At 43.4% G+C, this 24,809-nt stretch overlaps 1 protein-coding gene across 3 annotated transcripts in view; it reads right to left on the bottom strand.

The window, feature by feature from the left end:
- Positions 1-17,458: 17,458 nt before the first annotated feature.
- Relch (RAB11 binding and LisH domain, coiled-coil and HEAT repeat containing) overlaps positions 17,459-24,809 on the bottom strand; it is an 85,189-nt gene continuing 77,838 nt past the window's right edge. For all 3 annotated transcript variants that reach the window (XM_048363349.1, XM_048363348.1, XM_048363347.1), the window contains exon 29: positions 17,459-19,116. In XM_048363349.1, coding sequence (XP_048219306.1) covers positions 18,996-19,116 — 121 coding nt within the window. In that variant the 3' untranslated portion in view covers positions 17,459-18,995. The remainder of the gene's footprint in view (positions 19,117-24,809) is intronic.

Raw genomic sequence — 24,809 nt, 5'->3', positions numbered from 1 at the left:
CACGGCTGCCATGGCAGAATTCTCCTTTCTCTGCCCTTCACTGTGTCTCTGTTAGCATAGAGAGCAAGGGGCGGGGCCTCACATGGCACTCCAAGACTTTGGGCCTGGGGTCGAAAAGCCTGCTTTAGGTCTACAGCAGCTAGAAAAACAAATGCAGATAGTTGTCAACACGTCCAGTAAGGACGAGTTTCCGCCTGCTGACGGCCACTCAGTGGGGTGTCTGGTGACTGTGCACCACTGGAACTCCGTGTCATGGGAACAGCAATGGGGGGCGGGGAGCACTGGCAGAAATGGACATCAGGCATCTTTCAGATTCAGGACAGAAGACACTAGCAGTATGTAACCTCCTTCAATGCCCACAGGGCTCCCAGCCTCAAAAGCTCAAAGCCCACTGGAAACTTCAGGGCGACCCAGGCTGTTCGTGGAAGAACACAGCCACTTCGTGGTTGGGGGTCAGTATTTGGAGCCAGGGAAGATGAGCTGAACTTAAACTGCCTTTCTTGGACTGGAGCCTAGAGAGAAAGCGAACATCTTGAACATGAGGAAAACACACAGAAATGTTGCAAAGGTGCTTGGATGAAAAATCACTAGCCAAGCCTGATTGGTGGTTTATGCCTGTCATCATTTGTTATTGTGTATATATATATATATATATACATATATATATATACACACACATATACACACACATACACACATACATATATATGTGTATGTGCTGGTACTGGGGCTTGAACTCAAGGCCTTGTTCTCTCACTTGGCTGTTCGGCTTAAGGATGGTGCTCTACCACTTGAACCACATCTCTGCTTCCAGCTTTATGCTGGTTAATTGGAGGGAAGAATCTCAGCTTCGTTTGCCCAGCATGAACTTTGTTCAAACACTCCTCCATATCAAAAGAGAAAATGGTTTCTTCCATTTTGCAATGTCTCTCTCTGGATGGCTGCTCCATAAAAGAGCATAACAGGCCAAGTGTTGGTGGTTCGTGCTGGCACTCCTAGCTAATCAGGAGGCTGAGATCTGAGGATCTCGATTCAAAGCTGGCCCAGTCAGAAAAGTTGGTGAGACTCTTATCTCCAATTAACCACCAAAAAGCCAGAAGTGGAGCTGTGGCTCAGATGGTTGAGCCTCAGCCAAAGAAGACGGTGAAGCCTTGAATTGAAGGCCTAGTACCAGCACGCGCGCACGTGCACACACACACACACACACACACACACACACACACACACACACACAGAATCACCTGCCAGGCACAAGCCTGCCCCTTCTTATACTGAGAGAATGAGATGGTGGAGACAGCAGCCCGCTCAGAAGCAGGTGTGCGGCAGACCGGCCGGCCGCCTGGACAGCCAGGAGATGCCCTAAACAAGAGCATAAGCCACTGGGACTGTTGAGGACCATTAGGTACAGAGCACAGCTTTTTATCAGCCCCAAACGACAACAACGAAAGTCCAGACATTTCTAGAATCTACTGTATATCAGATGGGAAAAACATGTATTCCCCCCCCCCCATGAATTCCCAAAATAGGAAAATACAATGAGGGAAATTTCAAAATCCTGCCATGGCAGATAAAGTTCACACTACACCTTCTTAAAACAACACTCCGTCCAAAGGAGCGCAGGTCTATCTGGAACTCCCCTTTCCGTGCCCTCATAAAATACTGATTTATTGACCTTCAGACACACATCTTTATTGTTCCAGCTTTCCCAGTGTAAGAACCACTGGTAGATAACTACAAAAGCAAGCTCTTATCCACATGGAGGATGTGTTCCATGTACAGATTTGCCACGGGAGGGAAACGAGAAGAGAGGCATCTGAAATGCTTATCAACACTCTGGATGGAAAGGCCACCAGTCTGTCTCTGGAATTCATCTAGAGCCAAGCTCCCCCTGGAGAATGGGGTGCTGTGGCAAGAAGAAAGATGGCGGCAGGCATCCACCTACCCACAAGCGTGAGCCCCACCCTGGGGATTTCCTCTGAGGGGGTCTCCCCCACAGGCCTTTCCAGGGTCCTGACACCTACCTGTTTCTTACTAGTGTGCCTGGTAAGAAGCCATCTCTGCCTAAGGGGCCGTACAAGCATTATCTCAAAACTATAAAAGTTTACTGCCCCATCTGTGTGATGGGGTTTCCTGCATTAAGAACTTTACGCTCTGTGTAAGGTCATAAACTTATGTGGTTTCTTTCTGGCAAGATTCCTTTATGTCTAAGCCACTCACACCATTCTCTTGACCTAGAAAGCTTTCTTCTTCCTCCACCTCTTGGAATGATTTCTTCTCTGCCCCTTGATTTCTTGCCCATCTTTCAAAGACCTCTCAAGACACCTCCTCCTCCAAAGAAGACTTTACTTGCTCTCTCCTTCCGCTGCTGTTCCTGTACTTTGCTTTCCCTTGCTTCTTTATTACTGTTACAATTTCATCCTCTCCAATAGCTGGTGGCTTATGAAGACACAACTGGTACATGATTTATGTACCGTAAATATTCTTTGTCCTGGGTAGGAAGGCATCTGCCCTTGGGTTATAGGGTATGTCAGTTACCCCGGTGAAGAGTGTTTGTCTATATAGTTCTTACTTTTAATAACAATATCCACATAAAAACATGAGACTTGGGCTGGGAACGTGGCTTAGCAGTAGAGTGCTTGCCTAGCATGCATGAAGCCCTGGGTTTGATTCCTTAATACCACATAAACGGAAAAAGCTGGACATGGTGCTGTGGCTCAAGTGGCAGAGTGCTAGCCTTGAGCAAAAAAAAAAGCTCAGGGACAGTTTCCCAGGCCCTGAGTTCAAGCCCCAGGACTGGCAAAAACAAAACAAAAACAAAAACACAACACTTTGCTGAGTGCCGGTGGCTCATACCTGGAGTCATAGCTACTTAGAAGAGAGAGATGTGAAGATTCCAATTTGAAGAGCCCAGGAAGGAAGGAAAGTCTGTGAAGTCTTATCTTCAACTAACCACCAAAGAGACTGAAATAGAGCTGTGACTCAAATAATAAAACACTACTAGCCTTGAGCAAAAACAACTAAGGGACTGAAGATGCAGGCTCTGAGTTCAAGCCCTAGTACCAAGATGCATACACAAACACAGACACACACTCGCACACACATATACCCACGACTTTCTTTTGAAGACAAATACTGTTATATCTGAAAACAAATTTAGTCATATTTAGAAGTAGATCTAATCACAGCAGTGTTTGAAAAGATAACACACCATCTCCCAGGCAAGTTGAATCTATCTCATGCAATGTAGATAACAGTTTGCACAGAAAGTACTTCCAGGAAGCCACTTTCGCCAGCCACTTCGTACAACGAACTCTCAGCTAAGCAGAACCCCAAGCTTTCCTGGGGGTGGGTCCCTAGCCATATGCATGGATCCCTGAATTTTTTTAGGTGATCAAATGAATTGGCCAAAATAAGCAGGGACTGAACACAGGGGATGTTTGTAACACTGTATAGCAGTGAATAATTCCATTGAAACATAGTAGCCAAGCGAGCCATTCAGAGAATATGCATTGGGTAGACTGGGTACCAACTGAAATAAGCAGAAGGCCACCAGGATCATTTGGTGAAATGACCAATAGAGACGTACAGTTGGATGAAACATGCTTGTGCCGAATTCTCAATGCGGAATCATCGCTCGCCGTATCAATTTGAACAGCAATTTTCCTTTAGCAGCCTGTGTTCCGAGGGCAACATTTGCTCTAATAAACCAGATTGACAGCATTTGCCATTAGTATTAGATCTGGATGTATCTCCTGCACGTATTTGTGTATGCAATTTTTGAACAATCAGTGGGAAGCACTTTTCTAGGTACATCGTCAGACAGGTTTTTGCGTAGTGGCTAGCACATCACTGGATCCTTAATCCTTTCATTCAAACAGGGTGGCATCCTGTGTGACCCGTTGAACACTTGATTAAGCAACACCTAATTCCATTAGGCTTTTCCGCCTTCTTTTCCCTCAACCATTCTAAGGGACCCCATATAACCCGGAATGACTTAAGAATGAACCTAGAATGTTCTCTTTCAGTCTTCAGCACATTTATATACTCTCTCTCTCTCTCATCTTTTTATTTTGGTCAAGTCCCTCCCTCCTGTTACCCCAAGCACAGGTTTCTGCCCCCTCCCACCCCAGATCCCCACAGAGCTCAGTGCCCTATGCTGATGGCAGAAGCCTAAGTTCGTTTTAACAGAGAAAGAAAATCTGGAACAGCTGCAACCTAGAAAACCACGAGCCCTCCTCCTCGCCCTCCCCCCTCCCTCCCCACCCCGGAGGAATTTTCAAGCCTAAATGATGTTTTGGTGCCCTGGGGCCTCCTGGGCTCTGTATAGCTCTCTCTTGGGACAGAAAACCAGTGCTTGGCGTCATGTACTGGATCACCCGAACCAAAAAATCTCTTCTAGCTGAGCCGGTGGCTCACGCCTGCAATCCCAGTTATTCAAGAGGCTGAGAAGGGAGGATCACAGTCCAAAGCCAGCCAGGGACTGGCCGTCCATGAGATTCTAATCTCCAATGAAACAGAAAAAAAAAAAGCCCGAAGTGGAGCTGTGGCTCAAGTGGTAGAGGACCAGACTTGAGGAACAGAGCTCAGGAACAGTGAGTGCCTAGGCTCTGAGTCAAGCCCAGGACCCGCACAGTAGAAAATAGAGAAATCGTTTCTTAGAGCTCTGGTATAGCAGCTGGGGTGGGAGAAACCGCTCGATTGCCAGCAACCCGGTTCATCCTGTCACAGGGCGCCTAAGCACGGGGTGGGGGGCGGTTCAGGGCCCCGCTGGGGTTCAGGGGCCAAGGGAAAGGGACGTTTTCATGCGTGCAAAGTTGGCCACCTGGCAGAGCTGGTAGACTCTTCCCACCGACCTACCTCCTCCGCGGACGCGCAGGTCACCTGGGGAGGGGGTCGGAGCCCCCCAGGCCTGGGCCTTCGTGAGAGGAGACCCTGCGGTGCCCGGAGCCCCCGCACCACCCAGACCCCAGTTCCAGCCCAGGACACCCAGCGTCGGGCTCTGTTCCTGGCACCAACACTGGCTCCAAGTACCTGGCACGCCTGCTTTCAGAACCGATTTCTGGGAGCAAGTGATTCTTTCCTGGGTTTTCAGGGAGAAGAACCGCGAGGAAAGGAAGCGAGCCGCCTCCAGCTCGGCTCCCCGAAGCCCCGGGACCCCCGCTGTTCTGTCTTCAACAGAGAGGAAGCCGAGGCGGGGAAGGGCGCCAAGGCCAAACTGGAGACCCCGTGCTCGGGCGGGCCTCGGGAGGACGGGGCGGGCCAGGCGGCCACGAGAAGCAGGCGCTAGACCGGGTTCCCCTCCCGGGGCCTCCGCGCCCCTGGATCTTCCCGATCTTCCCGATCCGCCGTGGAGCTCAGCGGCGTGCGCCAAGCCCCCCCACCCGAGCGCCCAGTGGGCACGCAGGGCGCAGGGGGGTGGTGAACGCGTAGTGGGCACGCGTGGGGGTGGGCGCGCGGTGGGCACGCGGGAGGGGTGGGCGCGCGGTGGGCACGCGGGGGGGTGGGCGCGCGGTGGGCACGCGGGGGGATGGGCGCGCGGTGGGCACGCGGGAGGGGTGGGCGTGTAGTGGGCACGCGGGGGGGTGGGCGCGCGGTGGGCACGCGGGAGGGGTGGGCGTGTAGTGGGCACACGGGGGGGTGGGCGTGTGGTGGGCACGCGGGAGTGGTGGGCACGCGGGCGTGGTGGGCACGCGGGAGGGGTGGGCGCGCAGTGGGCACGCGTGGGGGTGAGCGTGTGGTGGGCACGCGGGAGGGGTGGGCGTGTAGTGGGCACACGGGGGGGGTGGGCGCGTGGTGGGCGCGCGGGGAGTGTTTGGGGGCATAAACGGTGCCATCAAAGAGGGAGAGAAGAACTCCTGTGGCGCCCACAGATCCCTCCGTACCCCAACTTTTCCTCTAGCCTTGCCCTCCTCCTCTGCCCCAATGCGGCTCCAGCAGCCGCCGGGGAACCGAGGTGTCGCCTCGGAAGGCGGAGGGGCCGGGCCGCCGCGGGTCCCGGGTTCGGGGCCGGGCGCCCGCGCCTGTCTTCCCGGGTGTGGGCTCGGGCGCGGGCGCCGCTCCTTACCTGCAGCCGGGCGAGCAGCGCGCCGAGCGCCAGCAGCGCGGGCAGCGGGGGGCGCCGCCGGGCGCGCGGGGCCATGGCGCGGTGCGGGCGGGCGGGCGGGCGGGCAGGACGCCGCCGCCTCTGCGGCCACGGGGGCCCGGCGGGAGCCGCCGCCCTGCGCCGCCCACCCGGCCCCGCCCCGTCCCGCCGGCCCGGCTCCGCCCCGCGCCTGACCCCCGCGCCGCCCGCCCTGCGCCCCCCTGCGGCCGCGCCCGCCAGGTGGTGCCCGGCTGGGGGGGGGGGGTGGAACGCGCCGGGGAGCGCTGGCCGCCCGTGACCCCACGGATCCCCGCCCACACCCCGACGCCAGGCTCGAGCTGGATGCGGTGGGCGCGCCCGCAGCTCTCCAGGCGGCCAGGCACCCCCCCACACACCCACCGCCCCCGGGTCCCCGCCTTTCTGCGCCCCAGGTCGACGGGCTGATTCCCGCCCCGTGCGCTCAGCCCGGCCCGGAAAGTGGAGCCGCGGTAGCGACGGCAGCCACGCACCGGTCCCCGGGGCCGCCGGGCTTCCCAGGCGGGCGGCTGGGGGGGGGGGGTGGAGGGGCGGGGGGGGGTCTGGAGGCCCGTTCCCCCTCCCTCCCGCCGGGCACCTAACCATGGCTTTGGTGGCTTCGCTCTGGGTGCGCGCGGGCACGCGTCCCCCCCCCCCCCGGCAGGTGTTCCCCCCCCCCGGCAGGTGTTCCCCCCCCCCGGCAGGTGTCCCCCCCGTAGGAAGGCCAACACCACTCTTTGGGTCTGAGTGTCTTTGCAAAGCCTTATGTCTGTTGCACTGCGAACAGAGTCTGGCTAGGCAGTGTCCCCCCCTCCCCAACCCCCCTCCTAGAGGGGGAGCCTCTCCCCTTCACCGTGGCCTGGAGCAGAGGCCGGGCCAACACTCCCGGGAAGACAGGCGCGTGGACGTGGACCACCTGCTCATTCATCCACAGCTCCGGGCTGAAGAGTCTGAGTGGATTTGAGACTCAGTGGCCCCAGGCCGCCCCATGATCTCCAGAGGCAAGTAGCTGTAGACAGTCACCGAGTGGAGCCCCGCCGCACCTGCCCAGCCCCAGCCCCAGCCCCAGCCAGCCACCCTCCCAGAGGACGAAGCACCTGTGCGGTGTGTCACCCCTGCACACGGGCTCGCTGCCTAACTGGTCGCTTGCTGTGGACATTTCTGACCATGGCTACACTGTCTACTTTGCCTTTTTCTATCAGGTTCCCCCTGCCCCATGCTTTTGAAACGGATTAAAGTGCACAGTTGTGTCTTGATGAATTGACCCTATTGTATCAGCACCATTGAGCTGTAGAATTGCGGATTCTGAAATCCGCAATCTACTTGGTGGTTCACCGTGGTTTTATTCCGGCGGTCCTGGGAATAAAATAGCACTTAGGTGATCTAATTGTGCCTCCGGTTTATGCCTGTTGTAAAGTGACAGCGTGGCATTGTGTCTTTCATCGTACCCAGTTTTGTAGACCACTCACATTTAATAGGATATATGGTGAACGTGAAAAAAAAATCATGTTGCTATTTTTTATTAGTTTTTTCTCATCCCTGCCTCTTGTTTATTTTTGGATTTGTTTTAGGATTCTATTCATTTTTCTCTCCACTATGAGCTTTCTTTATACACATCTTGGTTGTATGCATTAAACTCCCCATCTTCCTGCCCAGCCTCCCTAATGCCGAGAGGACAGGTTTGAGCCACCATGCCCACTTGCCTACAGGCCTTTCAACTCCCTATTGTGCAGCCTGATGGATGATGCATTTCTCGGTTGCTTTTGGGAAAGTAACTTGAGAGCACTGGCATAGAAAGTTAAAAATGCAAATAGGCTTTGAGGAAGTAATTCCATGTCTTGCATTTATAACATATTAATATGTAAAGAAAGGCATGTTTATGGTAGCACTTTTATTTTTTATTTTTTAGAATACAAAACAGGCAAAAGGATAACTTTATTCAGATTTTAGCTGTATACATCCTGTGACTCAGCAATTATACTTCATCCTATAAAGATATTTTAACAAGTACATATTATACTATAATTTATAAGGTTGTTTGTTGCAGGGCTCTTTTTAATAGTTTTTAAACTGGAAACTACCTGAAAGACCATCAGTAGAAAATGGTTCAACATAGTAATTGGATGCGGCTGGATATCATACTGTTATTAAAAATAATCAGATCTGTCTATTTACCTTGACATGGAACCGTGACTATGCTGTATTTTTACTTAAAAGATAAGGTCATAGAATATATTTTATTTCTCTAAATAATTTACCTATGTATATTTTAAGTATACATACTATACACACACATACATATACACGTAGGTTGATACAGTTGGATAGGTGTTTATATATAGAAGAGCCTAAGTTGTTAAAGTATTTGCCTTCAAAGAGTATAATAGGGTAAAGAAGCCAGACTTCCATTTTTGTGTCTGTAGTGTTTGAAAGATTTGTAAGAAGTAAACCCAAGTTTTACCTCAAAAATTCTTCAGGCAGAAACACAAAGACATATGAAAGGTATAAAAAGGAGCTTGTCTCCAGGCGAGTGGCCCATTTCTGTGATTCTAGCTACTTGAGAGGCAGAGATCAGAAGGATCATGATTTTAGACCAGATCAGGCAAAAAATTCTTGAAACCCCATGTTAGCAAGAGCTGGATGTGGTTTGTGTTTCTCATCCCAGACAAATGAAAATGTAAATAGATAGTGAGGCGTGCCTATTGGAAAACCAGGGTCCAAACTGCTCCAGTGAAAAGCAATACCCTGTCACAAAACCAACCAAAGAAGAAAGTGCTGCAGGCATGGCTCAAGTAGTAAAGCATGGTAGCACTTTTATAAACCTAGAAAAAGAAGAGAGAGTGAATGATCATTTAAAAGAGAAAACAGGACACAGGGCAACTGCTTAAGAAAATTAGGAAGTTTTGGAACGATGTCCATATATTAAGAGAAGTTCCAGCACAATGTTTCCCATTCCATGTTAGTGAATAACCATAAACGTGCTTTTATCTATATAAAAATATTCTGGAAATGTAAATACAAAACAATTCTGGAAAGAATAATAGCATGCTTCACTTAAGAGTCACATTTAATCATCACAGGAGACTTGTGATAGTAATTCCATTATTACTCTTACTTTACAGCTACAGAAGACAGAGACACAGAGGTGAAGAATTTATCTGGAGTCACTTGCCAATAAATGGCAGAGCTGGCACTCAAATCCTGCTGCCTGATCTTGGAATTCTAGTCGGGCTTTACTAAGCATTAAAATTTTTAGTATCAGACGACTTGCAGAAGAGAAATGATTAATTTTATTATTTGTTTCTAAATTGCAAGTATTTCCTGATTTACAATGTGATTACATTAAGATCACCCAATGGGTGTAAGTCAGATTGGTGTTTAATACACCTAGCTTACTTAATGGCATCACCGAGCAACACAGTGTACTGTATGTAGAGTGCTCCTTGTCTCCCCTTTTGGCTCCTGGCTGAATGGCCCTGTGCAGCATTGAGAAGACAGGGCCATGTATTTCTAGCTGGGAAAAGATCAAATTTTAAGCATGGCTTCCACGGAGCCCTATTGATCACATTTGCACTACGGTAAAGTTGAAATGCTGTAAGTCAGTTGGGTGCTGGGGGCTTCACAGCTATAACCCTAGCTACTTGAGAAGCTGAGAGGAGGGGCTTGAGGTTCCTGGCCAGCCTAGATTTCCGCCCCCCTCGCACCCCTCGCACGCACCTCCCCCAAAAGTTCAAGAGCCTCCATCTTTTTATTGTTTCAATTTTGACTGGCAACATTCAATTAAAGCATTCATCACTTTGATCCTTCACGCCTTTCTTTTAGAATCCATCTTAATGGAAGAAACTGGGCATAGGGGCTCTCCTGACTACCCAGCTATAATGGGAGTAATAGGCAGGTCGTGGTCTAACCATACCACTGGCAAAAGCAAGACCCTATCAAATTCAGGGGCACAGGAAGAGAAAGCAATAGGGGTTATTCTAGACAAAGCGTAACATAGATCATCTGAAAAAACTATTGTTAACCCGCTTGGTGCAATTCATACACGCAATAAAAAAATTGAAATAAAGGACAGGAAAGTAAAATAAGCCTGGGTGGGTGGGTGTGCTAGCTGGAGCAGGGAGGGCTAACAAAGGATGAGGAGGACCATGGTCAGTGTAGCTTATTTGCATGTATAAAAACAGAACAATGAACTTGTTTTAAGAAGTCGGGGGGGGGGGGAGGATGGCAGAGTATAGGAGAGAGTTTGTTGACTGGGATGCATACTATTCATGTCTGGAAATGTCGTAAGGAAATCCCCAGAGAACAACTAATGTATGCTAATAAAAACATAACCAGTGCAAAAAAAGCATTGGAGGCATGGATTAGCAGTAGAACACCTGCCTAACTAGCAGGAAGCTCTGAATTCAAACTCCAGCAAAAAAAAAAAAAAAAAGTTAGTCTAACCACTGTGAGGGATCATTGTATTTACACTGAGTAAAAGTATTTTTGCATTTCTAGCTGACAGTACTGTCAACTTGGTGAGTAGAGGTTAAAAATTCCAAGTGAAGAAAGCCTGGCCGGATGGTCACAAGTATGGGCGAGGCAAAATTGAGTTATTTGGCTTATGTTATCTTGAATGTGGAGACAGGCATTCTGGGAAGAGGAAAGCTGGATGAGATTGATTTGGTAAAAGGAACTGGCTTGTGGGAGAAGGTACTTTCATTGTGGCACTTCGTGAGAAACAGCAAGTTACTCCTGGCACATTTCCAACCTTACCCTCTTCTATTTTCAAAGAAGATTAGGGGGATTTAAAACTTCTGCTTGGAAAGCCCCCGAGGTGAGTGTATCAGTTTGGAAGCACTCTTGAACAGAAGACCCACGTTAACACTTTAAACCCAACAAACACTAAAAAAAACAACAAACCCACAAAACCCTTAAATATTAATTTCAAAGGTTGTATGTCAATCTTTATGGAACTACTACTGAACTCAGCTATTGTACAGACATGAACTTAGATGACTGTTTTTGATGCTACAGGAATCGGAATTGCCTCCGAAAGCAGGTAACTCTACCATTTGAGCTACGGCCCCAGGCCTGTTTTGCTTTTTTCAGATAAGGCCTCATGCTTTCGCCCAGGCTAGCTTCCGACTGCCATCCTACCAATGTGATCCTGGGTAGCTGGGATTATGCCACTGCACCCAACCCACATTTGTTAATAAAGTCTATTAAAATAGGCCAAGGATGTTGTTTTCCTGTTTATCACAGCTCAGAAAAACCAATAGTGTCTAATATTTTTCTATATTAACTGAAGATGGCATACAATAGCTAAAGTAGTTACTCATTGTTTACAGAAACTACTTTTGAGGGTATGTGTGATTTAAGAGATACTGAACAGGGTGCTGGGGGCTCATGCCTATAATCCTTGCTATTCAGGAGGCTGCAATCTGAGGATTGAGGTTCGAAGCCAGTCCAGTCAGAGCATACAATTAACCAACGAGAGAGAGAGAGAGAGAGAGAGAGAGAGAGAGAAACCAATAAGGAAAGAAAGAAAATTAAATAAGTAAATAATAAAGCTGAATGTGGAGCCGTGGCTTAAGTGAGAGAGTGCCAGCGTTGAGTGACAAAGCTAAGCGACAGCGCCTAGGGCCTACATTCAAGACCTAGTATTGGCAGCACAGGTGTGTACACACACCCTTTCACCCACACAAGTACGCAAACATTTAAAAGTGGGTACACAAAATTTGGTTATATATAATAAGTATACAAATGCATTTTAAATACTCAATGCTTAATATTTAATTGAAGTTAATTGTTTTAAGAATAATGAGCTGCCAATGAATTTCCTTTCTGTGCTGGGTTGACATACAGCCCAGTATGCACATACAGGAATCACAGGTTTATACTGAAAAGGATTTAGGGACAGTTCACCACACCCTGGAAATCCCCACTTCTGCATACACTCTAGCTTTCTGAAAAAGGTAAAATAAGAATGTGGTTATCATTTTTGTTCCTGGTGGATGGCTTGCAAGTAATATATTACATTTTAACTGGTCTTCATTTAAGCATCAAAATACAGGTACAATCTTGTAAATGAAACGGTTATGAAAGTCTCAAGAAGAATAAGAAGTGATCCGTTGATGAGTGATTTTCATGTGGTGCTATTAAAATAGTTGCTATAGGTAAAGAACTGAGAGAACCCATAAAAGACAAAGTTATTAAGTAAATGTAAGGCTTCACAAATTAAATTGTTAATAGTGAAGTGTTTGTAATTATTAGCTCTGTAACATTGATGTTCCTCTTGTATAAGTCATTAAGACAGAAGTGAGCCATCAGGAAACCAGTATAACACAGAGTAAATAAAATGCATTATTATCTCATACTAAGACCCAAACATAATAGGAAAACATTTTGTTTCTATCTTTTGCTTTAGAGACAACGTTTCTTCTTGGTTGCACAGATTATAAAATAAATGGGTTCATAAACTATGAGGGAAAGTTTGTGTATGATCATTCCAGTATCTGACTTCTGTTGCCTTTTTCTTCCCTAGTAGTATATAGTTAATTGGGCTTGTCTCCAAAAGTGGCGATTCTTCAACGGAAGATATTCAGACAAAATCTGTTTCTTACAGGCAGCTGGATGGAGAACAGAACACACGAACACACTCAGGGACTGAAGTAGATCGCGATAACTTAAAGGTTACGACTCTATTTTGAGGGGATTCATGGGAGAAATTTCTCATTGGCTTCAGTATCAGCAGAGCTTGCAGGTAAGTGCTACCCCACCATGAAGAAATACAAAAGATAGGGGGTTTATCCTGCTTGCTTGCTAACAAGTTGTCCATGGTCAGTATCACAACGTACACGCCTCTGAGAGAGAGAAAAAAGGAGCTGGTTACTCAAGAAAATAGTGGCAACCAGCTTATTACATTTTCTTCAGTCTCCTCAATTCCATTTTCCATGACGTGATGCAGACAGGGACACACGCCACCTCAACATGCCCTCCCTATAAAGGAACCCAACCTTAGGGAAGCCTCACACTTTGGCTTGGCCTATTTGCTCAAGGGTGGCACTCTACCACTTGCGCCACACCTCCACTTCTGGCCTTTTGCTGGTTAGTTGAAGATAAAGAGACCCATGAACTTTTCTGCCCCTGTTGGCTTTGAACTGTGATCTTCAGATTTCAGTCTCCCAAGTATCTGGGATTACAGGTGTGAGCCATTGGCACTTAGCTTGCCCTTTTATTAAACTGGGGTATAATTAGGGGTATTATGAGCAACAATCAAATATTTTGTTGAGGTCAAGATGCAAAAAAAATTTATATCATTCTCCTATCAACATAAAATGGCATGATCAAGTCATTAGGTTTGACATGTAGTCTTAGCACACACTTCTGTGAGGGGCCTTAATTTTGCTTGTAAGCCATCCCCTTTTAATTGACACTCTTGCAGAGGACTGGTATAAAGCTCAGCAGTTCAAGGAACATTTCTTCAAGGAACATTTATCAAGAACCTATCAGTGGGGAAGAGGGAGGCAAGACAGGAAACTGAAGGACAGGTGTCTCATGCCTGTTGTCTGAGCTATGAAGGGAGGGAGAGGTAGGATTGTGGTTTGTAGCTAACTCAGGCAAACAGTTAATGAGACCATCCTGAAGAATAAGCCAAGCATGAAGGGGCATACCTGTAATTCCAGCTACTTGGGAGGTGTAGTCTGAAGAGGTATGCAATCCAAAATCAGTCCAGAGAAAAATTCAGACCTTATTTGAAAAAAAAAATTAGTATAGCAAAAAGAACTAGAGTCGTGAGAACTCAGTGGGAGAATATTTGCCTAGCAAGCACAAGGTTCTGAGTTCAAACCTAGTACCACCAAAAAACAAAACAAAACAAAACAAACCAGCACTGATAAAGATACTCATGAGAAGGCAGGTGGTATGGAATAGTTATAGGAGGTTACTTTAGTTTGGTTAAAAAAAAAAGAGGCTAGCCTAGTGAGAGGTATTGTTTAGACTGAAAATAAACCTGCATTCTGTAAACTCAACCGAGTTCTCACTTGAAAATCATGACATCTGCCATTTCAAGTCTGTTGTCATTTCCCCATCATTTCTTGACAATGATACAAGACTATTGCCTGGGTTTTAGTAGTATGGCAAACAAAACAGTCTCCATATTTGGTATGTAGCATTTACTTTTTAAGCTATGGAGACATTACAGCTTCAGCAAGAAACTTTAATTATGAATTCTAATTTTTCCAAGCTGATTACTGTGCTTACTTCAAGTTTTGTTGTTTTGTTGTGTGTGTGTGTGTTGGTTCTGGGGCTTGAACAAGGGCCCTAGCTAGGAGCTATCCCTTAGCTTTATTGCACAAGGATAGCACTCTACCACTTGAACCACACCACCACTTCTGGTGTTTATGGTGGCTAATTGGAGATAGGAGTTTCGAGGGCTTTGCTTCCTGGGTTGGCTTCATTCCAACTAGGATCCTCAGATTTCAGCCTGCTGAGCAGTTAGTATTACAGCTACTGTCCAGCTTTAGTTAGAAGTTTTGATGAATAAAAAGTAAAAAAAAAACTACCTGGTTGGTTTTTAGTAGGTTTGAACCTCTGGGAGATGATAAAGGAAAAATCAAAAGTAGTAAATCATGCTTGCCATAACAACCTAGTCACTTACAGAAAAGTAGACTCGACTCCTCTACTCAAAAACCATACAAAACAACATGGAGGAAAGAGGCCATCCATGATTTAGCTACTTAAGGATTTAAAATTGTTAATTCGACTTTGAATTTAATGATACTTTATAAGGAGAAAACACTTTCAACTTTACTATGATGTCATTCTCAAAAGTCTTGTGAGAAACAGAGACTATAATTCTCATTCTCTTTGGAGTTAAGAAAGGAATTTGTTAGAACGGTGACTGTATTTATAAATCCATGCATCGGTTAAAGTAGAAGATGCTTTACATTAAAGTTTCACTATAAGGCTCATAAGTTAATATGTGACAGGTAAGCTTTTAGTAGAAAAACTGATAGTATGAAGCCCTATCAAATAATTATCAGAAATAAACTATGATGCCGGATGCCAGTGGCTCACACTTGTAATCCTAACTATTCAGGAGGCTGAGATCTGAGGATGGAGGTTCAAAGCTAGCCCAGGCAGGAAGTCCATGAGACTCTTATACACTACTTGACTCCACCACACTACTTGAAAAAGCCAGGAGTGGTGATGTGGTTCAAGTGGTAGAGCACTAGCCCTGAGCACAAAGATGCTCATGGATAGCACTTCAGGCCCAGAGTTCAAGCCTTAGGACCAGCAAAAACCAAACCAAACCAAAACAAAGTCAATAAAAGAAAAAACCAAACCCAAAACGATAAAGTTGTAAAATCAATCAAATACTGCATTACTTAGCAATGTATGTTTTATATAAAGACACTGGTAACATTGTTAGCTTCAAAATGTCTAAGACTGAAAATGCCAATAGTTCGAGAATGGGTTACATTCTCAGTTAAAATTATAGAAAGAACATGACATGTTAAAACTATCATTGAGAGTTTAATACTCATTATCAGACAGTATCAAATACCAACTTATAGACAACATAAATTTAACTCCATGAAAGTCTGGATGCGTTCAATGATCTACTTAGTAGGGCAGGGGCATAGAGTACCTATCTGGCAAGCTTGAGGGTCTGAGTTCAAACCTCAGTACCAGACACAGACTGTCAGACACAAACACGCAAAAAAGTGAATAAAATGCATTAGTTTTTAGTGAAATACGAAGAATTAGGTTAACAGTCCTTGGTGAAGATCTATTTTGGACACAGTTCTTCAGATTTCTTCTTCTGTGCAGAAAGGCCAATCATTTACATTCTTCACAATCCAAAATGGAAATAGCTATATATTCTAAAAACTTAATTGTGTTTTTTGTGTTAAGTTCACATTCCCTTTGATGTATATTATGAGTAGTGTGGTCTTATAGGAATTTTTATTTTAAGACTTTGTTCCTAAACATGCAAATAAAGTAAGCCAGGAACCAAGAATCCAAACTGTTTCCTGGCTGGAGGTAGTAGCATGTGTTCATAATCACAGCTCTTGGAAGGCAAAGGCAGGAGAATGACAAATCCAAGGCCAGCTCAGGCTATACAACAACCAACCAACTTCCTGTAGCTGGTCCAGAACAGGAAATATGAATGACGAAATATGCCACTCTACAATATAATCCGAGTGCCGATTCAGCAGACAAAATGCACAGAGAACATCCGTATGTGGTATAAAAATGGACTAGAATGATTACTTTGCTAATATGCAGATACTTTCCAGATTCACCAATTATAGATATATTTCTCAGTAGTAAAATATTTTCTAGTCAATTACTTTTCAATATACTTAAATAACATTGTAACAGAATAAGTCTTCTGTAAAGTTATACTGGAACTTTCAAAAAGTCTATTCAGATCAAAGGCTAAATTAACTGCATATTATGTGTGTAAGACTAAATATCCAACATAGAGTTTTGTTACTTGGTCAATTTGGAGAATCAAATACTAGAATTTCCACTTACAAAACTCTTCAAGTATATGTTCTCTATATAAACAACAGTAAGGTGGTAATCAACACCACGTTAGCTGTAGTTAGCTACTCCAGTTTAATAAAAAGGTGGTATCTAGTTATGTTCTTAAAGATCAAATAATAGTACAAATACATTGTCTGGAAAAATGGAGTCATAGAAAAGACCATATGAATGGCTGCACTTCCTCAAACTTTATCAGAGACTAATTTAAACCTTCATTTTCTTTTGTAAGAAAAAAAACCAAACTATAAACTTGTGACCTCCACTAAAATCATAGTATAGTTGAGATACTCTAGTGGAAATGTAGAACAAGACCATGGCTTGGCTTACATGACTTGCAATTTCATTCAGGCTTAAGGCTAATTTACTACTTATCTTTGAAAAGGGGTAAAGGATAAAGATCAGAAATCTATGTATAGAGAGGTAGGGTTGCTTGCACTCAAGCATTAAATTTGAGAGAATGCAGCTAAAGCACCTCTGAAATTCAGAAAAAAAAACTAAGTGTTTTAGAAATGCAGGCATAATTTCAAATTAGCTTTTCATTAGGTTAAAAACGTATGCTGTAAATTTCATGTTTGAAAGGAATGGCCATGGGAATTTTATGCTGTGCTTCGGAAGAATGCAGTCGGAAAAAATGATTTGTTGTCTGTTTTTCTGGAAAGAGTTCACATTTTACTAAAAAATTATGTTAAATCTTAATGACTATGTCAAAGTTAGCTATTTATTTGGATTATATTTCTAAAATATTAGTATACTTTCATGAATATATGCTTTGTTACTTTTGTGTTTCAAAATGAAAACAAAACACATGACTCAAAACAAAAACAAGTATGCAAAAACATTTTATTTATAATAGATCAACATTTTTGACATGAAAGGTAGCCACTTTCTACTTCTCAGGAATGCCTAGAATCCCAACAGTTTTCAGAAAGACTAGTTAGTCAACAATCATTTCACGGTAGGTAAAAGAAAGAAGTTTCAGAATAAGCTTTTAAAATGGCTTTGCCTATGGCAAATCATTTTCTAAGCTCGAATGTATGGTAAGCTAGCTCTCCCAGGAAGTGAATGTAATCCAACTCTACTCCAAATGTACTAAACCAGTTTATACAACAAATAGGAGAATCACCTGTATGTATCATCTGTGCTCAAATGAGAATTCTCTTTATCAAAATATTCATTTTTCAAAAAGGCCTCACATGAATCCCTCAAACGAAGCACCCCTATTTCCAGCACTCCTTTCTACTTTAAGTTGCATTACTGTACAGAAAGCTGTCAAATCCCACGGGAACTGTCCATTAACTTTTGGCTACAGAAATATACCAAACACAAGAATAGTCACTGACTTTAAGGGATAAGGTGGCAACTAACCAATAATAATTTAGTTAATGTCACTTTCAGTTCAGAGGGCAAAAATCAGTCCCCTGAAGTCCTTGACTTCTCAGTACTTCTCTAACACATAGGATGAAAAAGTAACCTATAAAATTAAAATCACCAGAAAACATCTTAAGGAAAATGTTTTGCATAAGTGTTAAATTTTAGAGTTAAACCACATTGTCTTCTGCATTTCAATTTGGGGAAAAACACACATTTATTTCTGAGCAATCGAATCTACTAGAATTCGCTTAACTGCTGTCTTTCTTCAGCTAAGTCCATCATGTGCATATAAGTGTTAGGGAGGTTTAAATAGCACTTAAAGAATATTCATGAGAGCCCGGAAATGTTGGACGGTTCATTATCTAATTACTGTAGGAGTTGTAATTCAAGTTCATCACAGCAGCCTATGGAAATACTGTGTGAATGGAATGCACGGAATCCCTACAGAACTCACAAACTCAAGTCCAAAAGGCACAGAGTAATGCTGGTGGCTCTTTCTAGTCAGTTAAGAAACAATAAAAAGTCGACATTATTCTTCCATAATTTAAATACTTAAGTAATCTCCACTTTTATTACTTTAAATTTACATTATTTTAAGTACCATTGTAACAGCTTAGAGTATAATAGATATTTGCTAATATCCCACCCAAAAATAAAAGACAAAAAGACTCCAAAACCCTTCTATATATATGCGCATATATATGTACATACACATATATATACATAAAACAATTTTCAAATATAAGAACATAGAAGAGGGACTTGGTACAGACCACCAAATCTATCTTCTATTACCACAGTTGTAATCCCCAAATCAACAGATAATACAGCAATAATCAAAAGCAGTGCAAATATCTTTGGAGGTTAGGATAAAAATTATAATGCAAGAACATAAAACTGAGAAATAAAAAAGGCAAGTACTTCAAGTACAAGGAACTGGTCTGCTTGAGGTCCATCTTAGTGCTCATCGGGGGCTTCTTTTCTGCTTCTACTTCTTTCTCTGAAACACGTTGGCCAGCATGGCACCTGATGTTGTCAACTGGCCCATTTTGTTCAAAAACTTGGTCTTGGTGTCTTCACTTACTAAGCTGGCAGCAATCGACATTGAGCTAGGAAAGAAATGTAAGAAGTCATGTAAAGCAACTAAAAACCAAAACCATTTTCTTTCACTTCTCTAGCAATACATCATTAATACATTCTAAAAGCATCACAAAAGGGAAACTAGTATTTACCAGGGGAGTTCTCACAGACCCTATGAGGTCACATGCTTTCACAGTCACTGTATTAATCTGAAAGACACAGGAGTGGTGAAGACCTAGTTTGTGATAGGACAGGATCTTGGCTTTGTTTACTAGTTGTGCAGCCTGGAGCCCTTCCTAACAGGGCTGGCAGGACTACTCTAATGGAAAGTGCTTAGCACAGTGCTAGGCACAGTAGAGCAGTCTGCTAGTGTTAGCGGATGTTCTTTTAAAAGTAGCACTTCACTTGGCTCCCATAGTCAATCTGTTTCTATATTATGAGCACATTAAATTACACAAGTTTGGACAGTGCCGACAAGAATCTCGTCCTTTTGTGAAGTAAACATGTTCTCAATGACTAGTTCCATTCATTTTAATCAATAGTTTTCAAATGTCCTTCACTTTCACCAACCTGGCTTATAGAGAGTAAACAGATCTGAAAGACTACTAATGCTCACTTAACACACTACTGAACAGAAAAGAGAATACTGATCAAGCACAATTTCTCACTGGTCTCACAACTGTCCCACAATAGACTCAGGAAACCCAGTTTACTGCCTTTGTGGTTTTGGTCAAGATGCTTCTGATCTCACTGATTCAGTTTGCTAATCTGTGAGGAAAGCTTGCAATTTCCACTGCAAAATAGCCTGAGGATTAATTAGATGGGTCTGAACCGCACAGAGGCAATGTAAGGCAAGCTGCTGGTGCATACTGGGCACAAGATGGAAGCACAGCTTGCAGTGGCCAAGGGAATCTAGGAGGGTATCTTCCAAGGTGAGCACCACGGAATCAACACTCCTACCATGCAAATGTCTTCTAGTCATTGCTCTACTGTCTTGGATGTCTCCGGTACTACAAAATAGGAGATTTCTCCTTACCCATGAAGTAATCCTTCATAATGCATGGCTTTTGAATCTCCAATTATAAAACTAGTTCTCGAACTTTAAAATTCTGATGACTTCAAAATATTTATTGAATATTCACTGCCCCCTTTTTCTGGGGGGGGGGGGAGGACAGGCCCCACATAAAAAGCTCAAGCTTTTTTTTTGTTTTAAACATTCAACTTTACAAATGTCATTTTTGTCATTTCCTCTCTTCCAAACAGTAATAGTTCCTCATCTACTTCAAACCAGTCACCAAGTTCTGTAACCTTATTCTACAAAAACATCCCTTCTGCTTTTCTGTTTCTATCATGGATACTTTATAATGAGTTCCTCCACTAGTTTTGTCTATGGCCTCCTTGCATTATCAGATTAAAGTCTGAAATGGTCATTGTGTGTGTGTGTGTGTGTAAACTGGGGGTTGAACTCAGAACCTTGCACTTGCTTAGGCACATATTCTACCACGTAAACTATACCTCCAATTATTTGTCAGTCAGTTTTGCCTTTTGCTGGGGCTGTCATCCTCCTATCTATGTCTACCATGTAAACTGGGGTTACAGGTGTGCAATACCATATCCTGACTCTTTGTGGAAATGGGTCTGGCTAACTTTTTGTCTGGGCTGGCACTACTGGAAGCCTGATCTCTGCTTCCTGAATAGACTTGAGCCATTGTGCCCAGCCAACCAGTCACTTCTTTGTATCTCACTCCAGCTAAAAATACTAACGTTCACTTACTACCTATAAGGTAACATAAAGTGCTTCTTTTTTCAGTGCGGTACCACTACCTCCTTTTTGGTCAGGTTTGCCTAGTTTAGTGTTCAATCATTTGTGACTTAATTCTCTTTCTCTCCGCACTGCCTACCCACTGTTAAACTTCCATTTAAGTCTAAGTATCTTTCCTTGATACCTGAGTTTTCTAGTGCAATTCTTCTTCTGTACAAAACTCAGTGAAAAGATATAATAAATGACATTCATTTATATGTAGGAAAAGAGGATGTACAGGTCAGACTACATCTGAGATGTACAATCAAACTTTAATAATATTCTGGGAGGGCGGTGACAATGAAGGAAACATCTGGAAGTATGAGTGGTAAAACTGAAGTGAGAATGGCTTGGTGAAGAGATTTACGTGATGCAACACGATGCCTTTCTATGAGAATCCCTTTTCCAAGTGATATCTACCACTTCCCTCATGCTCAACATTCTCATTACGAATCACATCCTAATGTCTTTAAGTCTAACTCATATTTTAAAGGCTCCTTTTCATAACAGTTCTTCTGACAGTTCTGTTTTGTTGTATTGAGTCACCATCCACTTACATTTCCAAAGCAGAGATCTAGGATCCTAAGATTCTATTGTCCTTTCCTCTTAACCTGTTGCCAAGCTGAGGTTCTATCTGAAATATTTCAAATCCATTGTCTTCTCATAGTCACTGCTATTTATAGGCATTGTGATATGGTTAAGATCTCAGTCTCAAAACCACAGTGCCTGGGTTTGAAGTGTGGCTCCTCCTTTGTAGCCTTGTGATCTCTGAGAAAGTTACCTACCTCTCTGTCAGCTGTAAAATAAAGCAGGAATAGCTAATATAGTTACAGTGTATGGCTATTAGGCCACTTAGAAACAAGACCTAAAAAAAGGCTTAAATGGTATTTATCTCTTAGATATTACCTGCTTGCCCATGATTCATCATGCACTTCAAATAATTTTTCAACATGCTCCACCTGCTTATAAAAAGCAGTGCTTCTCAACGAACGAGTGCTTCCTGTACCCGAAACACCAGGTTCCTTGGGAACTTCTCAGTGCAACTGCTTAGACCCCTGCCCACATCTTGTAAGCTGCAATCTCAGTCACTGAGACCCAGAAATTTCCAGATGAGTCTGACAGACTCTCAAACTTAAGAACCCAAGATTCTAAGGGCTGGGAAACTCCAGGGGATAGGCCAAGTCCAGCCTGCTGTTGTGTCTGGAACACAGCCACATGGATTCACTGTCAATGTGCTTTCTTATCACAATACCAAAGTTCAGTTGAGTATTTAGGGCAGACACTGTAAGGGTCCAGAAAGTTTAAGATAGTATTTGACGTCCACAGATGTCTGGCAACTCCCCCATCAGTTGGGAGGATGAACCAGTGTGGCGTACAAAGTTCTGTGCCTACTGATCTTCATACCCCTATCGCTGTCATTCTCCCTCATGCTGTTCTAGCTGTACTTACAGATCCAAACGCTCCTCTGCACATGTTTCATTGTGCACAATGGTGAGTTTTCTGCATGTCTTCTTTGTCTCTAGCTAACTGCTCACACTTGAACATTTCTTCCTTGGATGTTAACAAGTCTTGTTTTAAAGTTTCCTTTCTTTGGGGGGGGGGGCTTTGGTTATTTATTTTTGTATAATTATACTTTTAAACACCTCCCTTTCCCCTTTCAGCTGTGAAGATCTTTAGGAAAGGGTCTATTCCAGGCTCAAGCTCATCTAGGAATAGATAGCCCATGGTAATTGCTCAGGGAATTTTATGCTAAATAGTCTTAACAAAACACTTAAGCACGTATTTTCTGCCTGCAGATCAATACTTTCATAACTTCTCAGACAAATATCCCCACTAAGAAATGTGTGGGTTTTTTTTTTTTTTTGCATTTGTATTAGTATTTGTTTATGTGGCACCAAGGACTCAAACCCAGGGCCTCGTGCATGTTAGGCAAGCATTCTACCACTAAGCCACATTCCCAGCCCCACTAAGAAACATTTAACATCAATACAAAAAGCTGGTATTAGGGAGTTATTTATGTTTTCAAAAATAACTGGGGCTGGGAATATGGCCTAGTGGCAAGAGTGCTTGCCTCCTACACATGAAGCTCTCGGTTCGATTCCCCAGCACCACATATATGGAAAACGGCCAGAAGGGGCGCTGTGGCTCAGGTGGCAGAGTGCTAGCCTTGAGCGGGAAGAAGCCAGGGAAGGTGCTCAGGCCCTGAGTCCAAGGCCCAGGACTGGCCAAAAAAAAAAAAAAGTTACCTTTTAGAAATAACTATGTATAGCATATAGGAGGGGGGTAGATACAATTTAAAGTGGAATAAAATTGAGTAAGTTGATAAAAGTTCATGCTGGGTGATAAACAAGGGAGTTCATTTGAATTGAGATGATAACATCAGTAATAAAACAGAAAATATGGTAACATGGATAAGCATGATTATACATATAAAGTGATTTTCTTTTGTATTTTAAGCAATCTTAGAAAGTTGCAAACTCAGCAAACACTGCTTGAAAAGGCGAGATGAGATATAGGAGATTAAGGGAACAGGAAATAGCAGGATTATGAAATAATTACAATGGAACTTCTTATACTATTAGCATATCATGACAAAAAGATCTTATTTTAAATTCCTATGTGTAAATTCACAAAAATTCATGTAATAGTACTTACCTATAGAAACTGTCTCTATTTTTCTCTAAAAATTTACGCGTTTTCAAATAACATTCTGAGGGCTAGAAGCATGGCTCAATGGGAGAGTGCTTGTCTAGCAAGCGCAAGGCCCCAAGTTCAAGCTACAGTATAACCAATTATCTGAAAGCAACAGTTAAATCTTCAAATTTAATATGAGAAATGAATAGACTATGTGGCTTGGTGTTGTTTTTAGGGATTTTTTTTGTGTTTAGGTAGGAAGCCTTTTATTCCTTACCTATGTTTCTATTGTATTAACCAACCATGGCTAAAATGATTGGTATATATGGAGTTCTCATCAGAGATGCTTAAAGCAAGGGTTCTCGTGTGTGTGTGTGTGTGTGTGTGTGTGTGTGTGTGTGTGTGTGTGTGTACGTTAATGGATAGACTGAAAGTTTATTCTTGGTAATCAGCAGTCAAGAAAATACTTCTGAGTTTCTATTATCTGAGCCAATTTACAATTAATTGCTCTAGGTTAAGCAATTAAGAATTAGGGCACACAGTTCATTCATAAATTATTCTCTTCTAAAATGCCTAACATCACCTAAAAAAACATCTAACATTACTCTTTTACATCTGCATTCACATTTTAATTTGAACTAAGTTCACAATTCATTGACTGAATTCTAATTGGTTTGGTTAAAATACACCTAAATTTACAATCCTTTATAGAATAAACCTTTATATTTAAAATGTTATAAATTTCTAGATACTGTTTTGAGCAGCGAGTCTCTAGTCCAAGTTTGTGTCAGAATCTTTTAGAGGTTTTTCATTTTCTTTAATGGGCATATATCAAACTTTTATTAACACAGAACTTGAAAACAATCTATTAGAATCTTTTTTTTTTTTTTTCCCCTTCTAGTCCTGGGCACTGTCCCTGAGCCTCTTTGTACTCAAGGTTAGCATTCTACCACTTGAGCCACAATGCCACATCCAGCTTTTTTGAGTAGTTTATTGGAGATAAGAGTGTCATGGGGACTTTTCTGCTCGGGCTGGCTTTGAATCGTGATCTACAGATCACGATTCAGCCCTCTGAATAGTTAGGATTACAGGTGTGAACCACCAGTGCCTGGCTTCAGAATCTATTCGGAAGATTTTTTCTTTTCCTTTTTTTTTTTTTTTAAACCATAATCATCCTTAGGCTGAAGCAGAATGTTGAGAAGGAGGGTAAGCATGAGGTAAAGATCTGGGGCAGTTTAAATCGATGCAAAGGCACACAAAATGAAACACTATACCCATGGACACCAA

The sequence above is a fragment of the Perognathus longimembris genome, chromosome 15, assembly GCF_023159225.1.
Source record: "Perognathus longimembris pacificus isolate PPM17 chromosome 15, ASM2315922v1, whole genome shotgun sequence".
Classification (NCBI taxonomy): domain Eukaryota; kingdom Metazoa; phylum Chordata; class Mammalia; order Rodentia; family Heteromyidae; genus Perognathus; species Perognathus longimembris.
The sequence above is the reverse complement of the archived record's forward strand: the minus strand, read 5'-3'. Positions and strand labels throughout refer to the sequence as shown.